General features: G+C 49.7%; 3 protein-coding genes across 5 annotated transcripts; 1 reads left to right on the top strand and 2 right to left on the bottom strand.

Annotated features, from left to right (window-relative positions):
• Positions 1-18: 18 nt before the first annotated feature.
• On the bottom strand, positions 19-10,729 carry tpcn1 (two pore segment channel 1). 3 transcript variants are annotated; one of them, XM_084690731.1, is made up of 27 exons: positions 9,938-10,729; positions 6,899-7,032; positions 6,085-6,261; positions 5,746-5,859; positions 5,383-5,513; positions 5,194-5,282; positions 5,074-5,108; positions 4,870-4,928; positions 4,632-4,731; positions 4,423-4,539; positions 4,165-4,289; positions 4,036-4,084; positions 3,891-3,954; positions 3,678-3,722; positions 3,437-3,493; positions 3,282-3,335; positions 3,013-3,085; positions 2,783-2,890; positions 2,559-2,630; positions 2,357-2,446; positions 1,794-1,909; positions 1,665-1,711; positions 1,487-1,555; positions 1,290-1,386; positions 1,039-1,178; positions 881-961; positions 19-758 (listed from the first exon to the last, which is right to left on the bottom strand). In XM_084690731.1, the coding sequence occupies exons 1-27, from the start codon at positions 10,044-10,046 to the stop codon at positions 591-593; spliced, it is 2,520 nt and encodes an 839-aa protein (XP_084546857.1). In that variant the 5' UTR covers positions 10,047-10,729; the 3' UTR covers positions 19-590. The 3 variants fall into 3 exon arrangements, with proteins under 3 accessions (XP_084546857.1, XP_084546856.1, XP_084546858.1); XM_084690730.1 differs by lacking the exon at positions 9,938-10,729 and adding an exon at positions 7,162-8,143; XM_084690732.1 differs by lacking the exon at positions 9,938-10,729 and having other exon boundaries at positions 6,085-6,653; positions 6,899-6,984.
• A 226-nt stretch (positions 10,730-10,955) lies between these two features.
• drc10 (dynein regulatory complex subunit 10) lies at positions 10,956-13,546 on the top strand. The gene is made up of 5 exons (XM_084690738.1): positions 10,956-11,115; positions 11,567-12,248; positions 12,462-12,695; positions 12,848-12,919; positions 13,103-13,546. The coding sequence occupies exons 2-5, from the start codon at positions 11,568-11,570 to the stop codon at positions 13,382-13,384; spliced, it is 1,269 nt and encodes a 422-aa protein (XP_084546864.1). The 5' UTR covers positions 10,956-11,115; position 11,567; the 3' UTR covers positions 13,385-13,546.
• Positions 13,547-13,687: 141 nt separating this feature from the next.
• cfap73 (cilia and flagella associated protein 73) lies at positions 13,688-16,034 on the bottom strand. The gene is made up of 7 exons (XM_084690739.1): positions 15,905-16,034; positions 15,593-15,698; positions 15,254-15,358; positions 14,933-15,130; positions 14,566-14,787; positions 14,280-14,438; positions 13,688-14,137 (listed from the first exon to the last, which is right to left on the bottom strand). Exons 1-7 carry the CDS (start codon positions 15,958-15,960, stop codon positions 14,066-14,068), a joined length of 918 nt encoding a protein of 305 aa, XP_084546865.1. The 5' UTR covers positions 15,961-16,034; the 3' UTR covers positions 13,688-14,065.
• Positions 16,035-18,952: the final 2,918 nt, after the last annotated feature.

Here is an 18,952-nt window from a genome sequence, read left to right as displayed (position 1 = left end):
AAAAAAAAAACTGAAACCGCAAGGGTACACATTCACTTTTCAGAAAGTGAACAGTTTAATAAAATTATTCATTATTCAAAACACCAGATACATTATAATACATTTACAGAATAACGAGATATAAAAGTAAAATCTTCCATTTGGTTAGGAGATATATTGTAGCTGTAGGTTGTTACAGGGCAGGGACAGATCTGACAGCTGTGTGTGTGTTGGACTGGAGTGTCGCGGGGCGGTCATCCTACCTGCTTTTAACACTGGGCCTCTAAACTAGGGCATGTTATGAGGTGAAAGAACGTTATCTGGTCTCAACATACGAAAAGCAGTCACTCGCCTTCACGGTTCACACTCCCTTATCGTACACACTAGGGAGGGGCTGGCGGGGGGGGGGAGGGGGGAGGGGTCTGTAGCAGGCCAGGGCAACCCCGAGGCCTTGGTCATTGGTCAGGTTGGTGACGCCCCACCTGGAGATGAGTAAGGGGGGGGGAGAAGTCTGTGGTTCCTACCTCTCCACCTTACCCACACAGCCGTGCGGCCGGGGTGCGAGGAGAGAAGGGGGAGGGGGGGAGACAGGTCGGAGACGAGCGTGTCTGTTAGATGATAGTCCCTGTGAGGGCGTTGCGCTGGGGCTCAGGTGAAGGCGACGGGCCGGGTCTCTCCAGCGGTCTCTCCAGCGGTCTCTCCAGCGGTCTCTCCAGCGGTCTCTCCACCATACAGTCTGTCTGGGGCAGGTTCTCTCTGGAGTACTCAGCATACCACTCCTACACACACAGATATACCACCTCAGAGGCTGTACCACATGCAAACACAGCAGCAGCCAGGAATCGCACGTGATGAGACAGGCCAGTCACATGGCGTCATCGTGTCCCTGGCTGACCCTCACCTGGATCTCCTCCTCATACATCTTCATGCTGAGGTCACTCTTGGTCCTGGACCTCCGCCCCAAGTACACCAGAGACAAGTGCTGGAAACACAGGAGCTGTCAGCTAGCAGCTAGCAGAGCCTGGAGTGTGTGTGTAGTGTGTGTGTGTAGTGTCTCACCCCGCTGCGGTCCATGGCCAGCAAGACTCCCTGTAGAGAGTTGAGGGAGGACAGTCCAGGGCTGGTCTGCTTGTACAGCTCCAGAGTGGTCAGAGCCTCGTCACGACTCACCTCCGCCTCAAACACAATGCCGTTCTCATCTGCAATACACACACACACACACTTACACATGCTTCCAAAACACACACACTAACTCATACATGGTCCTCCTGAGCCCAACACACACACACACACACACACAAACATCTCACCTTCTGGGTCCTCCACAGGCTCCCTGTTCTTGCGACTGTAGTTCATACGGAAAACAAATGCGTCCAGGATGAACGCCACAATGATGGTCATCACCACCTGGACAGCAGGGAGAGATCAACATATTACCCACCCACATGAACAAACAAACAAACACACCTACAGTTCTCACACACACACACACACACACACAACTCACCATGGTAACAATATAGAAGGTCATGAAGTAGAGACGACTCCAGTGAGTGGTCATGGACGTCACTCCTTCCTGTAGGGGAGGGGACAACAGCTGTCAATCAACCTCATCCACCAATCACATGGAACATGAAATAACATGACATGTTAAGACAGGTGAGGGCGTTTAGTCACACTGTTACCATGGTGATGTACCAGTTATTGACCACCGTCAGCTCAAACAGAGTAACTGCAGACAGAGAGAGAGAGACATTAACTAACTGTCAGAACTGAAAGGTTTACATCCTGAGTGTGTGTGTGTTGGTGCTTACCGAAGCTGCTGAGAATATTATTGAAGTTGTTGAGATAATAGTAGCCTTCCTCCAGGACCGTCTTGTTGCCCACGGTGACGTTGATCTGTCTGTAGGAGTCTGCTACTGTACTGGTGCTGCGGGGGGGCATTGAACCGAGAGTTAGCTGACAGCCACCAGTGGGAGCAGCAGGGTTTGAGGCAGTGTCAGGGCAGCAGGGTTTGAGGCAGTGTGAGGGCAGCAGGGTTTGAGGCAGTGTGAGGGCAGCAGGGTTTGAGGCAGTGAGAGGGCAGCAGGGTTTGAGGCAGTGAGAGGGCAGCAGGGTTTGAGGCAGTGTGAGGGCAGCAGGGTTTGAGGCAGTGAGAGGGCAGCAGGGTTTGAGGCAGTGTGAGGGCAGCAGGGTTTGAGGCAGTGAGAGGGCAGCAGGGTTTGAGGCAGTGAGAGGGCAGCAGGGTTTGAGGCAGTGTGAGGGCAGCAGGGTTTGAGGCAGTGAGAGGGCAGCAGGGTTTGAGGCAGTGAGAGGGCAGCAGGGTTTGAGGCAGTGAGAGGGCAGCAGGGTTTGAGGCAGTGTGTTCTGGACTCACTTGCAGCAGTTTGGGAAGACAACGTCAGCAAAGAACTCCATCCCCACGATGGCGAAGGAGTAGTAGAAGATGATGAGGGTCAGGCCCAGGCTGGAAACACACTCACAGTCAAATACAGGACTGAGAGACGGTTTCTTCTTCTCTCAGGTGACTTAAGGGTCATGTGGGGGGTCAGGGGTCATGGTTAGAGGTTGGGGGTTACCTGGCCATCCTGGGGAAGAGTTCAAACATGGTGTCCAACACGTTTCGGTACCTCTGTTTGATCTTAAACAGCCTGGTGGACAGATGGAAGAGCATTATGGGTAATTACCTGAGCTGGGTTTATAGGACAGCAACAAATTTCTCCAGCTGTGTTTCAACCGATTACAGTAATCCCATTTTCACAGACACAAGGAGCTGAGCCTGTGTGTTTCCGTGGCGACCCACCTGAGGAGCTGCAGTGGCCTGAGCACCACGATGAAGTAGAAAGGCTCCATGTCGAAGGCCAGAGCAATCAAACCCAGAAAGGCGAACACCGTGACAGAGAAATCAAACCTGAGCAGAGGAGCCAAACAAACAGCAAATCCACTAAAACACTGTTGATAGATATAGTGTGTGTGTGTGTGTGTGTGTGTGTGGGGGGGGCAGAGGTCAGGGGGACAGGTCTCAGTACTCACAGGTTCCAGCCAGAGCTGAAGTAGGCCATGGGTCCCAGGCCTGTGATCTTCAGTAGGACCTCCACACCGTAGACTGGGCATGGGGGAGAAGAGACGCTCTACTGACTGAACTGCTCATCTCATTATGAAAGGAGGCTCTCGTCCAAGACAGGTTGGAAATCAAAGTAAGCCTCTATGTTTGTGCACAGTAAACACCCAAGGGTATTTGACACTGCTTGTGTGTGTGTATCTGTGTGTGTGTGTGTATCTGTGTGTGTTTGCCAACTCACTGGTGAGGAAGATAATGTAACTCAAGGGGACGGCACGGGCCCAGGAGTATCCACCTAGAGCAGGAGGGACCAGAACTCACATCAGGGGTCCAGGGTGTGTGTACAGTGTGAGTACAGTGTGAGTAGTGTGAGTACAGTGCGCATGCGTGTCTTACTGTTCAGCATGTAGGTTTCCACTAGGATCCACACACCGTTGAAAGCCACCACCACATCTGCAGGAAGAGAATAGGGTCAGGACTGTGTGTGTGTGTGAGACAGGAGACGTGTGTGCTGTGCTGGCCCTGTGCTGTGCTGTGTGCTGGCCCTGTGCTGTGCTGTGTGCTGGCCCTGTGCTGTGCTGTGCTGTGCGGTATGCAGGGCCAGCCACTCCAGCCGTGTGAGGAGGACAACACTCACACATGGTGTACTGGAAGGCCTTGGACTTCACCAGCATGTTGATGCCTGTCAGGGAGCAGAGGCAGACCATGAGACACAACGACCAGGGGGAGGAGAAGGAAGGAAGGAAGGAAGGAAGGAAGGAAGGAAGGAAGGAAGGAAGGAAGGAAGGAAGGAAGGAAGGAAGGAAGGAAGGAAGGAAGGAGGATGGATTGATAGAAGCAGACCACTAACCTTTGAAGATGAGAAAGGTGGTGTTTGGAAGGTCATCGAACCAGTGCTCCCCACTCCGCCGTGCCTACCTCACACACACACACTCCTTAGGATGCGGTAGTACATTAGCTACGTACAGGTAAATGCTGATCTGAGGTAGGCTTACCTTCCACTTGAGTCCGATGACCTCATAGAACTTGTAGAAGTCATCCAGGCTGCAAAAGACAAACACACAACTGCAGATCTGTACGTGTGTGAGGGAGTGTGTGTGTGTGTGTGTGTGGATGGTAGGTACCTGAGCATAGGTGCCCCAGCAGTGTTCAGGGCCTTATAGGTAAGGAAGCGATCCCTGGCAGACATCCGTGGTCTGTAGAAACGCATCAGACCGTCAAACTGCTTCAGCGACACACCCATCGGCCTCTGCGACACACACACACACACACACACACACACCTTATAGCAGCGAAACACACTTTTCTATTATGATCATTATATGTTGATACAGTCTTCTCCTTCGCTAGCTCTGTGTGTGTGTGTGTGTGCGTTACTATACCTGCCGGCTGACCAGTAGTTGAAAGGCGTGGTCGATGGCGGAGCGCTTGTGGAGCAGAAGGGATTTGAACTTCATCTTCTCCACTCCGTTAAAGGTGTCAAACACCACAGCTAGGAGCTGCACAGACACACAAACGGACAATATTCGTTATCAACCCCCTTGCTGGATTCTTTGTGTGTGTGTGTGTGTGCACGTGTGTGTGTGTGTACCAGGTTCATGATGAAGTACAGCTCTATGGAGAGGTAGACTATGAAGAAGACGCAGGACCAGCGGTTCCTGGAGTACGCCGGCATCATAACATCCGGAAAACTAAAGGAAACAAAAAGCACACCGTCAACTCAGCAGCCAATGGGAACACAGAACACTTGAGGAGTGAATCCAAAACAGAAGTTCATTCAGGTATGTAGAGGGGTGAAGGTGTGTGTGCAGTGCAGGGGGTGGGCTTACTTTGCTGTGGTCAGAAGCACAAACAGACTGACGATGCTGTTCTCCAGAGTGCTGAAGTACTGAGGGAGAAACACAGTCACACAACACAGTTGGCAACACCGGCCACCAGCATGCACACATAAGGACGCACGCACACACACAGACTTCGATGCACATGCAGAAATCACAGTTGCACACTTCTGAGTAAGACATCTGGGAACATACCGGATCAGCAGTGTTTGGGGAGAACAGACAGAACCCTGTAAAGAAACAAAAGACGATCAATGCAACGGTGAGACAACAGAACTGACTGATTCACAGTGTTCGTGTGTGTGTGTTTCTCACCCAGGATAGCAAAGATAACCATGAAGAAGAGCAGCAGCAGAAGAATGTCAATAAAAGGTGGGAGGGACTGGAAGATCTGACGCAGGTTTCTGATTGGAGGAGAGATATGGTCTGTCAATGACCCCTGGGGTTTGGCAAACGGCAAATGGAGGAGGAGCGTGTGTGTGTGTGTGTGTGTGAGCGTCCTACCTGCGGACAGCGCCACAGTATCTGCAGTCCACCAGGAAGATGGGTCTGAGAGCCCGGGTCACGCGGAGGTGAGACGTCTGGCGGATCAGAACCACTATGGCCTCAACGAACTGGAGCAGCAACACACACGTCTACACACACACACACAATATAACATAAAGAACTGTGGAAAAAAAACCTTCTGGTTCACCGGGTACAGCACATACCACAAAGTATAAGGCCTCAACGCAGGGCCCATTTCCTGCATGTCTTCCTCTATCTATCTCTGTGCTTTCTTGTCTCTTATCAAAGAAACATAAAGGACCAAAAAACAAACACTTTCCACCGTGGTGTGTGCGTGTGCGTGTGATTGGCTGTGCTCACCTTCACCATGGTCCTCTTGTGGCGTATGAAGGTGTGGAAGCCCAGCCAGCGTAGCTTCATGCAGAGCTCAAAGGCCACCATGACCAGGGCCAGCAGCTCCAGCGTGGCGTGGACCTGCAGAGACACCAGCAGCATCAGCACCTCCACACAGGGCACAGGACTGGGGGAGCACTGCACCACTGGGTCTGTCTGTGGTGTGTGTGTGTGTGTGGTGTGTGTATGGACTGCCTGTGTGTGTGTGTGTGTGTCTGTGTGTGGTGGTGTGTGTATATGGACTTCCTGAGTGTGTGTCTGTCTGTGTGGTGTGTGTATGGACTGCCTGTGTGTGTGTGTCCGTACGTAGACGTCGAGCCGTAGCGAGGGGACGGCGGGGGCCTCGCACAGCGACAGCACCATGAGCAGCAGCCCTGTAAGGAGCTCCATCATGTAGAACAGGTGGTTGTGGGCAAACAGGTAGGCAGCCAGCGCTTTGGGGCTCCGCGGGTGAGTGAAGAACTTGTCATTGTTCTCTCCTTCCTGTTGTGGAACACACGCGCGCCCGCACACAAACATCCACGCACGTGCAGGTATACACACAAGCAGGCAGGCACACACACACACACACAAACAAACAAACTGAAAGCAACCATAAACATCCATTCCAGAGTGATTGTCACCTGTCCCAGGACCATTCCAGGGGGGGGGGTTTAACAAGCACAGCTCACACGGGCAGTAAACCATCACAAGGTCACATGAGCTGTAGGTTTGCTAGCTCAACACAAACCAGAGGTAAACTTACTTATACAGAACAAGGCCTGTGTGTGTCTGGTGGTCAGTAAAGCAGGTTTTGCCATGCCTACGGGTTTACGGTACCTTCAGGAGCCATTGTACTTTCCGCAACAGTTACTAATTCCAGGATGAAAACATCTCTGAAGAATTAGAGTAATATCAAGTTATCACGGAGGCACATTTCTGTCGTTATCTGCAGATACCGAACGTGACAAGTTGCCTCCATGATTGTAGTTTGTTTTGCCCCGTTTTGGTGATTCAAAACACAATCGGATAAGGTTTGGCTTTGGCACTCTAGCAAATAGTGATTACAACCAGGCAACCCTGATCTATGAGAGGTAAACTACATACAGAAGCAGCAAGTTGTGCGGCACTGGTACAGTACCTGCAGGTAGATAGCTGCTTCTTGGTAATTCATCTCCCAGCTATGTTGCAGTGATGCATTCTGGGGCCTGTGGTTCTGTGGTCCCGGCGTGGGAATAACTGCGTTGTTCGCAATGTCATAGCCTCCTCCTCCATCTGTAGGAGAAAGAATCCACTCAGTGTGAATGTGGTTCACAACCGCAGAGTAGTGAGGTTAAGACAGCAGTCTAAAGCCTTGAGAGGGCTCCCCTTTATCTGCTGATAGCTGTCCAGACACACACATACCAGGGCTGTCTACTTCTTGCTCCACCATAAATGAAGATATCAAGACAGGACTCTCCACCACCGTCAGGTTGTCATGGATACAAGGTATCTCTGTCTGAACAGATGAGCACTCCATGGCTCAGCTTCCTTTCACGTGTGTGTGTGTGTGTGTGTGTGTGTGAGTGAGTGCGTGCGTGCGTGCGCTTGGAGCGCCGTGGTCCTCTAAAGCCGTGTGTGTGTCATTGACCGTCCGCAGGCCCGGCTCCAGTGTCCGTCAAACTTCCAGGGACACACACACATTCCTGAGGGGCCACAGATAGGACGGATGCAGGTGCCAGTCACGTCCTCAAACCCCGGTCCTTTCTCTCTGGGGGGCACCAGGTACACACCGGGCAAGAAACAACGATCCTCAGGTCAAAGTCCAGAGGCGTTCGGATGATTCAGCAGAATCAAGACAGGGTGGGGATTGCCACTCTGTTACGGACCTCCTCGAGGAACAGGAAGCTGGGACCTGAAGCCTGGAGGATCGGGACCGGTAAGAAGTAGGATGAGGAGGCACGGTCCGGGGAGTTCCAACTGTCTCCGCCTCTCTCCTGCTTTCTGCTGGAAAGTGGAGTTTGACCTCTGAACCTCGTGTTCCCTGCCGCCTATTCCCTGCTCCTGCGAGTCTTTGCGAGGATAGGAAAGAAAGTCACCCTGCACACAGCTACTCTAAAATGGGAACGCACAGTGACTCACCACCAGTAAAATAGCCTTTGTACCACAAACAAAAAAATTCCAATCTTATCCTTCCTCTTTGCAGATTGGATTTAAGGTTGTTGAGAGTAAAACGAAAAAATGAAAAAAGTGATTACTTGGCAAATATGTGGCTATACCCGTCTGACCAAATAGAAACTGCAAAAGCTACTGTTTAACTTCCTCAGTGTTCCCTTGATAGCTCTTCAGTTAAGCATATAGATGGACAGTTTCTTCCTAATAGCTAACTAACATCTCATATTTGGCATAAGGGTCATTTCCATTGATGGAAAACAGAACAAAATCGCAGACTGATAACAGCCAAACACTATCAAAGAAGAACCTTAGATCAGAAGGATCAAATTAAATCAAGGATCAAAACGGCCTACATCTTCAAAAGAAATGAAATCACGAAAACATCCTCTTCGTCTTCAGGTGGATGTCGTTCGACGTGTCTACATCACCTTGGACCACCAGCCAGCGTTGCTGTGTGGAGGGGGGGGCGGAGTTAGTCCTGCAGGAGTCTCCCTGGCTCCTCCACCAACCACATGACTCACGCTCCGGCTCGCTGCGACGCTGTTCTCTGGGACCACAGATGACAGTTTGCACGGAGAATTGTACAGACGTGCCCCTCCCTGCGGTCAGCGGGCGTCTCCTGTACGGTGCGCCGAGTCCCCTGGCGTTGCCGTGAGAGCAGTCCGCTGAGGTGTCAGGTAAAAGATCCAAATCGAGGGCCCTCCAATTCCCAGGGCTTGCTAACGTGGCTAGACCGGGCCTCTACTCTGTTGTTGCCCTGGCAGCCGAGGGTTCCATGTGAGCTGTGTGCTCTCCCTGCCTCACATTTGTAAGAGAACAATAACTGGTTTCAGTGTTTGAAGCTGCCTGTCTGTCAACAACATGGTGAGGTCCAGCGTACGCTGCTCTTCTCCAGGCCCACACAGAAACTCAAACAAACACACCAGGCGGCCCCGAGTCTGCCTAGTCCTCCCAGATCAGACAGAAATATCCTAGAATTCATCCTCCCCATGTGACCATTCTTCTTCACGTGGCCCCCTCACAACAGAAACCTGCTTTTCCAATCAAGAGTCCACAGCAATGCATGTGGTGTGTGTGGGGGGTAGGGCTTCCCTCTACTGTGTATGGGTTTAACATCTCTCTCTCTCTCTCTCTCTCTCTCTCTCTCTCTCTCTCTCTCTCTCTCTCTCTCTCTCTCTCTCTCTCTCTCTCTCACTCACTCCAACCCTAGAGCAAGTCAGTTAGTCTCTTTCCTACAACCCCTGGGAAGTGACCACTCCCAGATATCCTGGACAAACAGTTTCCATTATCCTGTCCCGTTTTTAGAGCAGTAAAAAAAAAAAAAAAAAAAGACCAAGAAGGATGCACAGTCAGCCCTGCAGAGAACGATCACACACTCGCGTATAGACACACATGCAGCACCCCAAACATGGGGCAGGGGGGGCCACCCACAATGCTGACACTGCAATTTGCAGTGTGAGTGTGTGAGAGGCAATTTGTAGTGTGTGTGTGTGTGTGTGTGTGTGAGGGATACAAAGGCTGCAGGATTACTAGGCAGGAAAACACACAAATATATACACACACACAAACACACTGGGGCAGGGATCTACTCTATATTTTATTTTTTTAAACATGACCTTTGACTTGGGTGTAAGGCAAACAACGGATGTCGTCTTCTTGCTGCAGAGGAGCAACGCTGGTAAGTTTAAAAGGGGGGAACTAACTGTCTGTGGCCCAACTAGAACTAATCTGTTCTCAGCCCTTCTATTTAGCCAGGCATTCCTGAGAGGACCAGAACCTGGCTAAAATCAAACTTTGTGATTTTATTCAAATCATTGTCATTGAGTCTACATATAACTCAACGTTATTTATTTAGCAGTATGGTTGAGAATAAGTTGCAGTACAACACAAGGCAGATCCAACAGATAGTCTAACGTAAACAACACACTGATTGCAGCTGATAGCCTAACCTACGGGTTTGCTTTTAAATTTGCTGTCTGACTACACAGTTCCAAGATGCGGAATTTGGATGACAGCAAAAACTTACTCTCATCGCCTCTCTCCGTGTCTCCTCTCTCCATCTCATCGCTCAGCAAACCGCTGTTCGCATCGTCCCAGGTTAGGATGAGGGGCACATCGTCATCACTGGCCTCCATTATGGCCAGAGTTCTGATAGATGTGAAGGTCTAATAAATGTATTCCACTCAACTAGCTTCCTAATAGCCCATAAGTTTTAAAAGGAGCTAGAAGCTGTTACCAAAAGCATATTCCTACGCAAGGTATTCAAGCTAGAAAGCTGGCATGTCGTCAGGGACATTAGTCCTAGCTAGCTAACTAGCTATACACAGTCGACTTCTCAAACTTAGCAAGTCTAGCTATCTCTTAGCTATGTTGTGCTAGCCAGCAAGCAATATTGCATTAATTTACCTAAGAACTTTGGACTTTAAACTAGTTAGCTAGCTAGGAAGATACGTTCCTCAGATGAAGCGCTTGTGAATCAATCGAATCGCTAGCTAGCTAACTCAATTTGGTTAGCTAGCTAGTTCAGCTGATTTGATGCTGCTTGATTTGTACTTAGTGACATCTGTCGCTGACCAGCACGCCAGACTGGCCTTATAACTGTCCATCATCATTTGACTTCCAATAACTTTCTACTAGACTTGTGAAGTACTAGCTACCGTAGCTATAAAATTACACCATACAATGTTTGATTCTTAAGTTTGGTAATATTATTTGGAACCAAAGATAAATCATATTTGAATAACTACTTAAATATTAAGCTGTAGTCCAACTGTCCTTCATGTTGGACCGTTCATTATCGCAAGAAACAATGTTACATTTTACGACAGTAACGACGGACGGCACTGGCCACAGGGTTTTCAAAATAAAAGTGGACATGGAAATCTATGTGGATCTGACATTTATTATATGATATTTACCATTTTACCAAATAGGTTCGCTAATAGACAGCTTATATTGGTGCAATAAACACTAATTAAATCAATATATGGCAACAATGTTGGTGCCTTCACCGAAATACCCTTCAGTTTTGAAAGTATCTAGACAGCGTATGCATGCTGTATCCTAGCAACCATGGCGTGAACCATCAACACAATTATAATTATTTTCTTGGAGAGACTGACAGAAACAATGCAGGCAATATACCTAGCTAGCGTTAGCTAAAGTTGTTATAAACTTTATGTAAAAACGATAGGTTTGTAAGAGGTAAGTACGTTCCTTAAATAAGTAACATTCTAACACATCAACAACAACAACAAAGCTTAATAGCTAGTGCTCAGTTAGTTAGACACAACTTGACAGTTCATTATTGCACTGGAGCAAGATAGCTAATTTAGCTAGAGTAGCAAAAAACTCGAAATAGATTGTCATTGAGACAGATATAAATGTGTCATCTTATCATTCTTATTTTTATATATATTTTATTGTATATTTAAATAGTTTTATTCTTAGATTGTTTAGTTCTTAGGAATAGTTAAACTTTTGAACCTTTACTTAATTTAAGATTCGTATATGTTTTGTGTTTGCACCTCCCTGCCACAGTAAATTCCGTGTTTGTATAACTGCATGGCGAATAAACCGAATTCTGATTCTGATTCTGGTCAGTGTATCTCTTGGAGTGAAGTGAAATGTAAAATTAACAGTGGCTCATTTTTAGCATGTCAGCAGAGGCGGCCCTGCCCACAGAGGATGTCACCCCCCAGACCCTGCTCCACTGCCCTCAGCCCAAGGCCAAGGCAAGAGAAGACTCCCTGAAGATTCTGGACCCCTCAAAGACAAAGTTGTCGTCGCTGGAGACCAAGCGAATAGCCGGGGTGCTGGACGAATGCATCAGCCGGGTGGAGCAAGTGGCTTTACTGCCAGCTGTGCTGGCCCACCTGGAGGATCTGTCAGGGGGGCTTGGAGAGGAAGTGACCGGGGCCCTAAAGGAGCACCGGCTTCTTGAAGAGAGGCTGGCGAGTCTGGAGAGGACACCCAGTGGTGAGGCCGTGGGGGGGGAAAGATTCCAGGGAGAGAAAGCCATCCAGAGCTCCTTGAAGAAAGTGTTGCGTCTGCTCCGAGACCAACCGGCTGCCAGACGCGTTCTGGAAGGGGCGGCAGTGAGAGGGGAGGGCGGCCTGAAGGGACCACCAGGGGTGAGTGGAGGCATGCAGGGCGTCCTGGGAGGGCTGATGGAGCTCAAGGGGGTGCTACTGGAGAAGCTGTTGACCAGCCCCACAGAGGAGAGGGAGCAGAGATGCTACATGCGAGAAGTGTCTCTGAGGCACAAAAACAACATGGAGCTGGTAGCTACGCTGGAAACTGAAGTGGAAGCTGCCATTAAGGACAGGGACACAGAGGTACAGACGCACCTAAAACCCACCACAAAAACACAGTCTGTTTGGCACAAAGATGAGCTCTCTGTGCAAGATATTCCCTTTTCCGAATAGAAATGGTCATTTCTCCTCTACCACCCTACTCCTCCTCTCTCTCTATCTCTCTCTCTCTCTCTCTCTCTCTCTCTCTCTCTCTCTCTCTCTCTCTCTCTCTCTCTTTCATTTTGTTTCTCTCAGATTGCCAAGAAGAACGAGGTTATCAAGAAGCTGAAGAGCTCCCTGCACCAGATGGAGAAGATCTCGGAGGACTTTGTGCTGAGAATGCAGCAGGACGCCGAGAAGCAGAGCCAATCAGATGCCAAGACCTCAGAGGGGAAGCAGAGTCGCATGCAGCAAGAGGCCAATCAGCTGAGAGTCCAGCTCAACAACCTGATTGCAGAGAACCGTGAGGTGGAGACCACTCTTCGAAAGGTCAGTCTTTAAAGGTCTTCCCGGCAAGCCGCATCCCTTATCAGTTGGAATCTTCATCTTACATTTTCATTTGGGAGTTAAAAAAACATTCCAACCCGAAATCGAGTGTCTGAACCTGCCAGTAATCTTGCACTCTGCCCCTCTGGCGGTAGAAAAAGTACAAGGTGGAGACAGAGATCGAGAACTGGATCCAGAAGTACGACGCCGACATGGGAGAGAAACAGGTAGAGTATCCATGACGACAACGAGACTCAAGTGGTGACGACAGACATTCAAACACAGTGATTAACGTTTCCGAATGCATTCCATCTTTCTCTGCCCCCTCTGTCTTCTGTGGGTGGGGTGAGGGGTGGCGTTAGATCCCGTCTCATCCCATATCCCCACCTGTCTACCCTTCCTTTTTCCAGATGGAACTGGAGGACATGATGGCCGTGTTCGAGGAGGAGAAGGAGGAGCTGAGGCAGCTGGAGGAGGCCTACGCCGTCCTGGAGGTGGAGTTCAGCCAGATCCAGGAGGAGAGGCGTCTGGCAGAGGAGAGGAGGGAGGAAGACAGGAGGGTGCTGGAGCTGAAGAGCAAAGCCGCCACCCTGATCCAGGCCATGTGGAGGGGCCACCGCGTTCGCAAGGCCATGAAGGGCAAGGCCAAGGCCAAGAAGGGCAAGAAGGGCAAAGGCAAGAAGGGCAAATAGAGCCGGTGGACTTCCTACCTGCTGTTCTGAGGAGCTCTACACCAGTGACCAGTACGTGGTCACTGTGTGTTTTTTCATATGCTTTACCTGGGGGATTTATTTGAGTTTTTTTATCTTCGTTATTCATTTGAGATGATTTCCTATTAAATGCCGCTCCTATAATGCTGCTTGATGACTCATGTTATATTGTGTTTTAATGTGTGTGTGTGTACATGTATATAGATATATAAATCAGATATGAATATATCATATCAGTTCAGTTTATTATGAAATGCAGAAATGAATCTCATGATTGAAACATATAAAGCACTTCAAATTAATAATTGGAAGGAAAACTTCCGATTGTAATAGCTATGCAAATAAACATACAAAATTACAGAATTGCATATGAGTTATGTAAAAAAAAAAGAAAGAATGAATATCCATCACAACCATTGTGGTGAAAGTTGAGCTTGGCACATATTAGGCATTTTCCCTCCCTAACCACATGGTGGCAGCACAGCTTAGATTGTTCAGTCGTTGGAACGGCCCCAAACCAGACGGCCAACCCAGGCAGGCCTCCCTGCTCCACAGTCGACAGCCCCTTCACAACATGTGGGACGTCCCATTCCCTCCACAGTCTCCTCACAGTCAGCTGGAATTGTTCCGGAATCTTCTTGATCATCTTTCACCTCCTCACTCTCAGTCATCTGCGGGATTCTGACCTTGGATGTGGCTCACAATGGCTGCCTGGTCCTTGATGAACAGCTGTATCTGAAGCAGAGAGACCCACCAGTGATGAATGGTGCTGTTGCTGTTAGACATACCAGTGGAGATTAATGGCAGCCAGATGACCCTGACCTTAGACGGCCCGGGCCGACCTAGGCACTTGCTACATCACTGGGAGACGACCAACCTTATCTAACTGCGCCTCCGTGTCGTCAATGGCCACACCCTCTTCCTGGTCAGTCTGCCCACCCGTCATGTGGTAAAGGTTAAGGGTCACCACTTTGATCTGGCCCAATAGGAGAGTTTCCTTTGCCGCTGTGGTCTGGATGTGATTCCACTTGCTCTCCTGAATTAAAAAGGAGACCGTTCATGTCATTCGGGAACAAGACTAAAAGAACGAAATCCAGCGACAGCCCCTTAGAAATCCATCGATCGTGTCGTTCTGTGTTTGATTGAAGATGTCTGATACCCACCCATCGGAGAGCGTCTGAGCGGGCCTGGTCCAGCTGGCTCTGGAGCTGGGAGAGCAGGTTGTTGTTGTGCACCAGCAGACAGCTCTGCTGGTCCGTGTATCTCTGGAGGGCTCCTCTCAGGCTGTCCACCTGCTCCTGGACCTCAATCTCCCTCTGTCTCAGCTGGTCCCTGGTGGTCACCAGGGTCTCGAAGCGACCCAGCAGCTCCCACACATCCTCGAACTGCGGCACACACACGCATACACACACAATAATTACATTGCAACTTACCTGATTTCATTGGAAGACGTCAGCTTCCTTTATTCCCCATAAAAGTTTTGTACAACTACACACATGATGTTTGATGTGATTTGTTGAACCGGTGTACCTTGGACATTCGGAGGACCTGTTCCAGGAAGTTCCAGTAGAGGGCGCTCCTCTCCACTCTGCCCTGCAGTCTCTGTCTTCGGGCCGCCAGGATCGCACACTCGTCCTTCAGTCTCTCGATCTCTGCCTCCTTCTGCAGGACAGCTTCCCTCTCCTTCTCTGCTTTCTTCGCTCCGCGACTTCGCTTGGCGTCGTTTTCCTTAAGAGAGGTTGAGACATTGTCACCCGCTGGTCCAACAAGGTTCAAGGAAACACTACAGAGTTGTTGAGAAAGGTTGTAATGTCAGGTAGAACTTCCAGTTGGAGGGTTGTAAACACAGACTTTGAGGAATTTGTCAAACTTGAAGAGAGACTCCTTCAGCGACTCCTCCTTCATCATCAACTCATTTCTCTGCTGTCGCAAACTTTGCTTTTTCAGCTCAAACTCCTGTGTGCACACACAAACACACACACACACACACACGCACATACCAGAAAGACACACAGGACTGTTAAAACCGTTGGCATGGCACGACCGCCACAGATTCATCGAGGACAAAAACAGACAGTCACAGATAGCAGGAACACAGAAGAGAGAAGCTTCTGTCGTCAGTCGTTTGGCAGTTGCGGTCATTGAGTGTGATGAAGCTCATGGTGAGCGTGCAAGGTTAGTCCTGAGCACCTCTCTGTGAGTCTTCAGCTGTTTGTCCACCTGGGTGATTTCACTACGTTTCTCCAACAGACGCGTTGCACCTGTCATCAGATCTCTCTCCCTTCCTGGCACCTTCCTACACACATGTACATGCGTGTACACACACACACACACACACACAAAGGCGGACATGCCGATTACACACACAAGACAATGATATGCATTAACTTGCACACAAACGTTTGGTCCTTTGAGGTCCATAGGGATTTGAGTGCCATGTTGTATTTATTTTGGATAAAATAAATTACAATTTCTCTGACACACACACACACACGCACTCACTTTGAGAGTTGTTCCTCAAAGACTGTCTTGAAATAATCCTCCAGGTTCAAGGCCATTCTGTTTCCTGTGTCTGGAGAATCCTTCAACCAGCCGGGGTGATAAACGACGGTGAGTAACTTTGGTAAGGAAACTTTCCTGTTGGAGTTGGTTCAATCTTTCTACTTTGCTGCGTGTTTCTGTTTCTATGGCAACACACACACACACACACACACAAAGCTCCTGGAGCCTCGTGTGGCTGGATCTTGTATTTCATCCAAAACTGCACACCAGATCTTTCTGACGTGGAGGCCGACAGGACTGAAGGTGTAGTCAGCTGATTGACAGATTGCCCTCCTAAATGGAGGAGTGTCATCTGAATCAAAGCTGTGAATTGACACATTCCTGTCCTCTGTGTCACCCACGGAAATCTCCTGAAACACACACACACACACACGCACACACACACACAGTGACTTCACTAACCACTAAGTGAAAGCTTCAGACTAGACATGGCTCTGGGATCACCTTGTTGTACTCGTGGCGTTGGCCACGTCCCTGCCTCCCCCGGTGACAGAGGAGAGAGGCATTCAGACGAACACAGTGGGAGTCGGCCCGCGTTGTCGTTCCTGCATTAGGCACGTCAGGTGGGGTGTTTAAGATTAGGTGAGGCAGACATCATCACCAGAGAAATGCATCTGCAAACGCACGCACACACACACAGACACACACTAACAGAGAGAGAGAGAGTTAGCGAAGGGGAAAAACAACAACACACAGAGCTGGTAGTGGGGATGCAGCTGAATCCATTTTTAATGAGCAGAAAGCACGCTACACACACACACACACGCACGCACGGGGCTTTATTAATGCTAATGGAGAGATGCTATCAGAATAAAAACATGTTGTGCTTGGTGACAGAGACAGTGTGTGAGGCTGAGGAGATGTGGACTTCACACCCGTGTAAACATCTGCAGACCTTTTAACAGCCCTGGGCATGAGGGCAGGAGATGAATATTTGAAGGCATCAGCGCAGAGATGATTATTTGTACATGTTTGGGGTGGAGAGGAGAGGAGAGGAGGAGGGTGCATTAGGGCAGCGGAATAATACCGTTGATGCAGTATAGACGATAGGTAGGATGGTGGCTCAACCACACACACACACACACACAGACACACACACACACACACAGACACACAGACACACACAGACACACACAGATAGACACAGGCTTACACTCCAGTGGATAGGTGACAAACATTTAGGGATCCATTAATAAGGGTCAACAGCCCGATACAAACAGATGCTGAGAGGAAGTCTGTGTTTATGCTAATGACCCTGTCAGAGAGAGGGCCTTCATGCTCTCCAAGCTCATCTATTAGGAATGAGAGACAATACCCCGTCCAGCACAAAACAATGCTTCAGGGCTGGAACAATAGGCTCTGAGGTTGGGGATGGGGGGGGGGGGTGTATGGGGGTGCAATGGAGTTTCGTTGAGGAGGAGGTTTGCTGTGTGTGTGTGTATGTCGGGGTTGGGGAACTGGGGGGGTGAGGGGGGGCTGTGTATGCATTTGTTTGTTTATGGATGTTTGTGTTGTTGTGTTCGTGTCTCAGCAGTGGTCTTGTCGGCTTGTTTGCTGACATCCTGGTTCACATGTGGATACACGGGAGCCAGGGGGGCAGGCAGGGCCAGGGAAAGGGAGGCCGGGCTGGGAAAGGGAGGCCTGTGTGGGGCTACAAGGATGGACCTCCACTGCCCACACCCTGGAGCTTATTTATCTTCATCAAAACACACATTTATATATGTTTTAGATGTAAACATATACATATATTTATGTATTATATTGTATATATAAAAAAGAGAAATGCATGTAAGTGTCTGTGTGTGTGTGTTCATGCGAGGCTACCTCTATTTGTGACCTTTTGTCCAAGTGGCATGACCTCTTGTCCAAACAGAGCAACAGTGTGCCGTTAGTGATATCATTATGCTGCGTGCCGCCATCCAGACACACACACTGCCGTGTGTCGGTGTGTGTGTGTCAGTGTATATGTGCCTGAGTGTGTGTCAGTGTGTGTGTGTGAGAGAGGGGAGAGAGGATTAGCATGCCTCTCCAGTCCTCTGGCTGTAATCAGACAGGACATTGGCTCCATGTCGGGCCCCTAACCCCCCTCATCACCCAATGGGGGGTCGCGTCTCTCCTCTGTTCGTATGGCGGTCTTTGTGTGTGTGTGTCCATTTGTGCATGTGTGTGTATAAGTACATGTGTGTGTCTGCCCAGTGCTAATCCCTTGTTCAGCATGCTGTGAGTTGCACAAATACAACTGCACGGATGTGGATGTGGACGGGCCCAGGGAGAGCGGCCCGGCCCAGGGAGAGAGGCCTGGCCCAGGGAGAGAGGCCCGGCCCAGGGAGAGAGGCCCGGGCCAGGGAGAGAGGCCCGGCCCAGGGAGAGAGGCCCGGGCCAGGGAGAGAGGCCCGGGCCAGGGAGAGAGGCCCGGGCCAGGGAGAGAGGCCCGGCCCAGGGAGAGAGGCTCGGGCCAGGGGATTGAGGAGCAGGGCTGATAGGGAGGTGCTATCACCCCTGTGGTATGGAGGAAACAGCAGATAAAGAAGGGCCTGATCATGTTAGGCTGACCCATGTGACCCTGCGCTGGTCTGTCTGCTGTGTGTCTGACCTGTGACCCCTCCCTTTGTCTTCGGACTACACACGGCTGCACGCACACATTCTCACACACACACACACACCCACACACACACAGACATACACACACACATACACACCAGTGGTCTTTGTCCTCTTTAATCTCTGACAGCTCCTGCTCTCCTATTAAGATCTACTCCAGGGAACTCATGACTATTTCAGCCATAAACTCTCATTTGGGCGAATTAGCTTCCATCCGTGGTCTCGTTACGATACACAGCTTAATGGCATTACCACTCAGGGCTTTTAAACCAGGGAACTGGAATTTATAGAATGGACATTAGCTACATTTAAATAAACCTTTTCTTGTGGATGGGACTTGAGTTTGCAGAGTTCCTGCAAATGGTGCTTCCCTGTCGCAGGGGGGCT

This window comes from Hypomesus nipponensis, chromosome 24 (genome assembly GCF_054491055.1).
Source record: "Hypomesus nipponensis isolate SF chromosome 24, ASM5449105v1, whole genome shotgun sequence".
NCBI classification, from domain to species: Eukaryota; Metazoa; Chordata; class Actinopteri; order Osmeriformes; family Osmeridae; genus Hypomesus; species Hypomesus nipponensis.
Note: the sequence above shows the minus strand (reverse complement) of the source record. Positions and strands in the feature narration are given on the sequence as shown.

Excerpts from the sequence above, each read along its gene's own strand:
- tpcn1 (XM_084690730.1), bottom strand. The coding sequence starts at position 7,276 with ATGGAGTGCTCATCTGTTCAGACAGAGATACCTTGTATCCATGACAAC. Across the intron at positions 7,033-7,161 it reads GCAAGAAGTAGACAGCCCTG|ATGGAGGAGGAGGCTATGAC; the intron begins GTATGTGTGTGT and ends TTTCTCCTACAG. Across the intron at positions 3,336-3,436 it reads GGAAACCTACATGCTGAACA|GTGGATACTCCTGGGCCCGT; the intron begins GTAAGACACGCA and ends CTCCTGCTCTAG.
- drc10 (XM_084690738.1), top strand. The coding sequence starts at position 11,568 with ATGTCAGCAGAGGCGGCCCTGCCCACAGAGGATGTCACCCCCCAGACC. Across the intron at positions 12,696-12,847 it reads TGGAGACCACTCTTCGAAAG|AAAAAGTACAAGGTGGAGAC; the intron begins GTCAGTCTTTAA and ends CTCTGGCGGTAG. Across the intron at positions 12,920-13,102 it reads CCGACATGGGAGAGAAACAG|ATGGAACTGGAGGACATGAT; the intron begins GTAGAGTATCCA and ends TCCTTTTTCCAG.
- cfap73 (XM_084690739.1), bottom strand. The coding sequence starts at position 15,960 with ATGGCCTTGAACCTGGAGGATTATTTCAAGACAGTCTTTGAGGAACAA. Across the intron at positions 15,131-15,253 it reads AGTTTGACAAATTCCTCAAA|GAAAACGACGCCAAGCGAAG; the intron begins GTCTGTGTTTAC and ends ACCTCTCTTAAG. Across the intron at positions 14,439-14,565 it reads GCTCAGACGCTCTCCGATGG|GAGAGCAAGTGGAATCACAT; the intron begins GTGGGTATCAGA and ends TTTTTAATTCAG.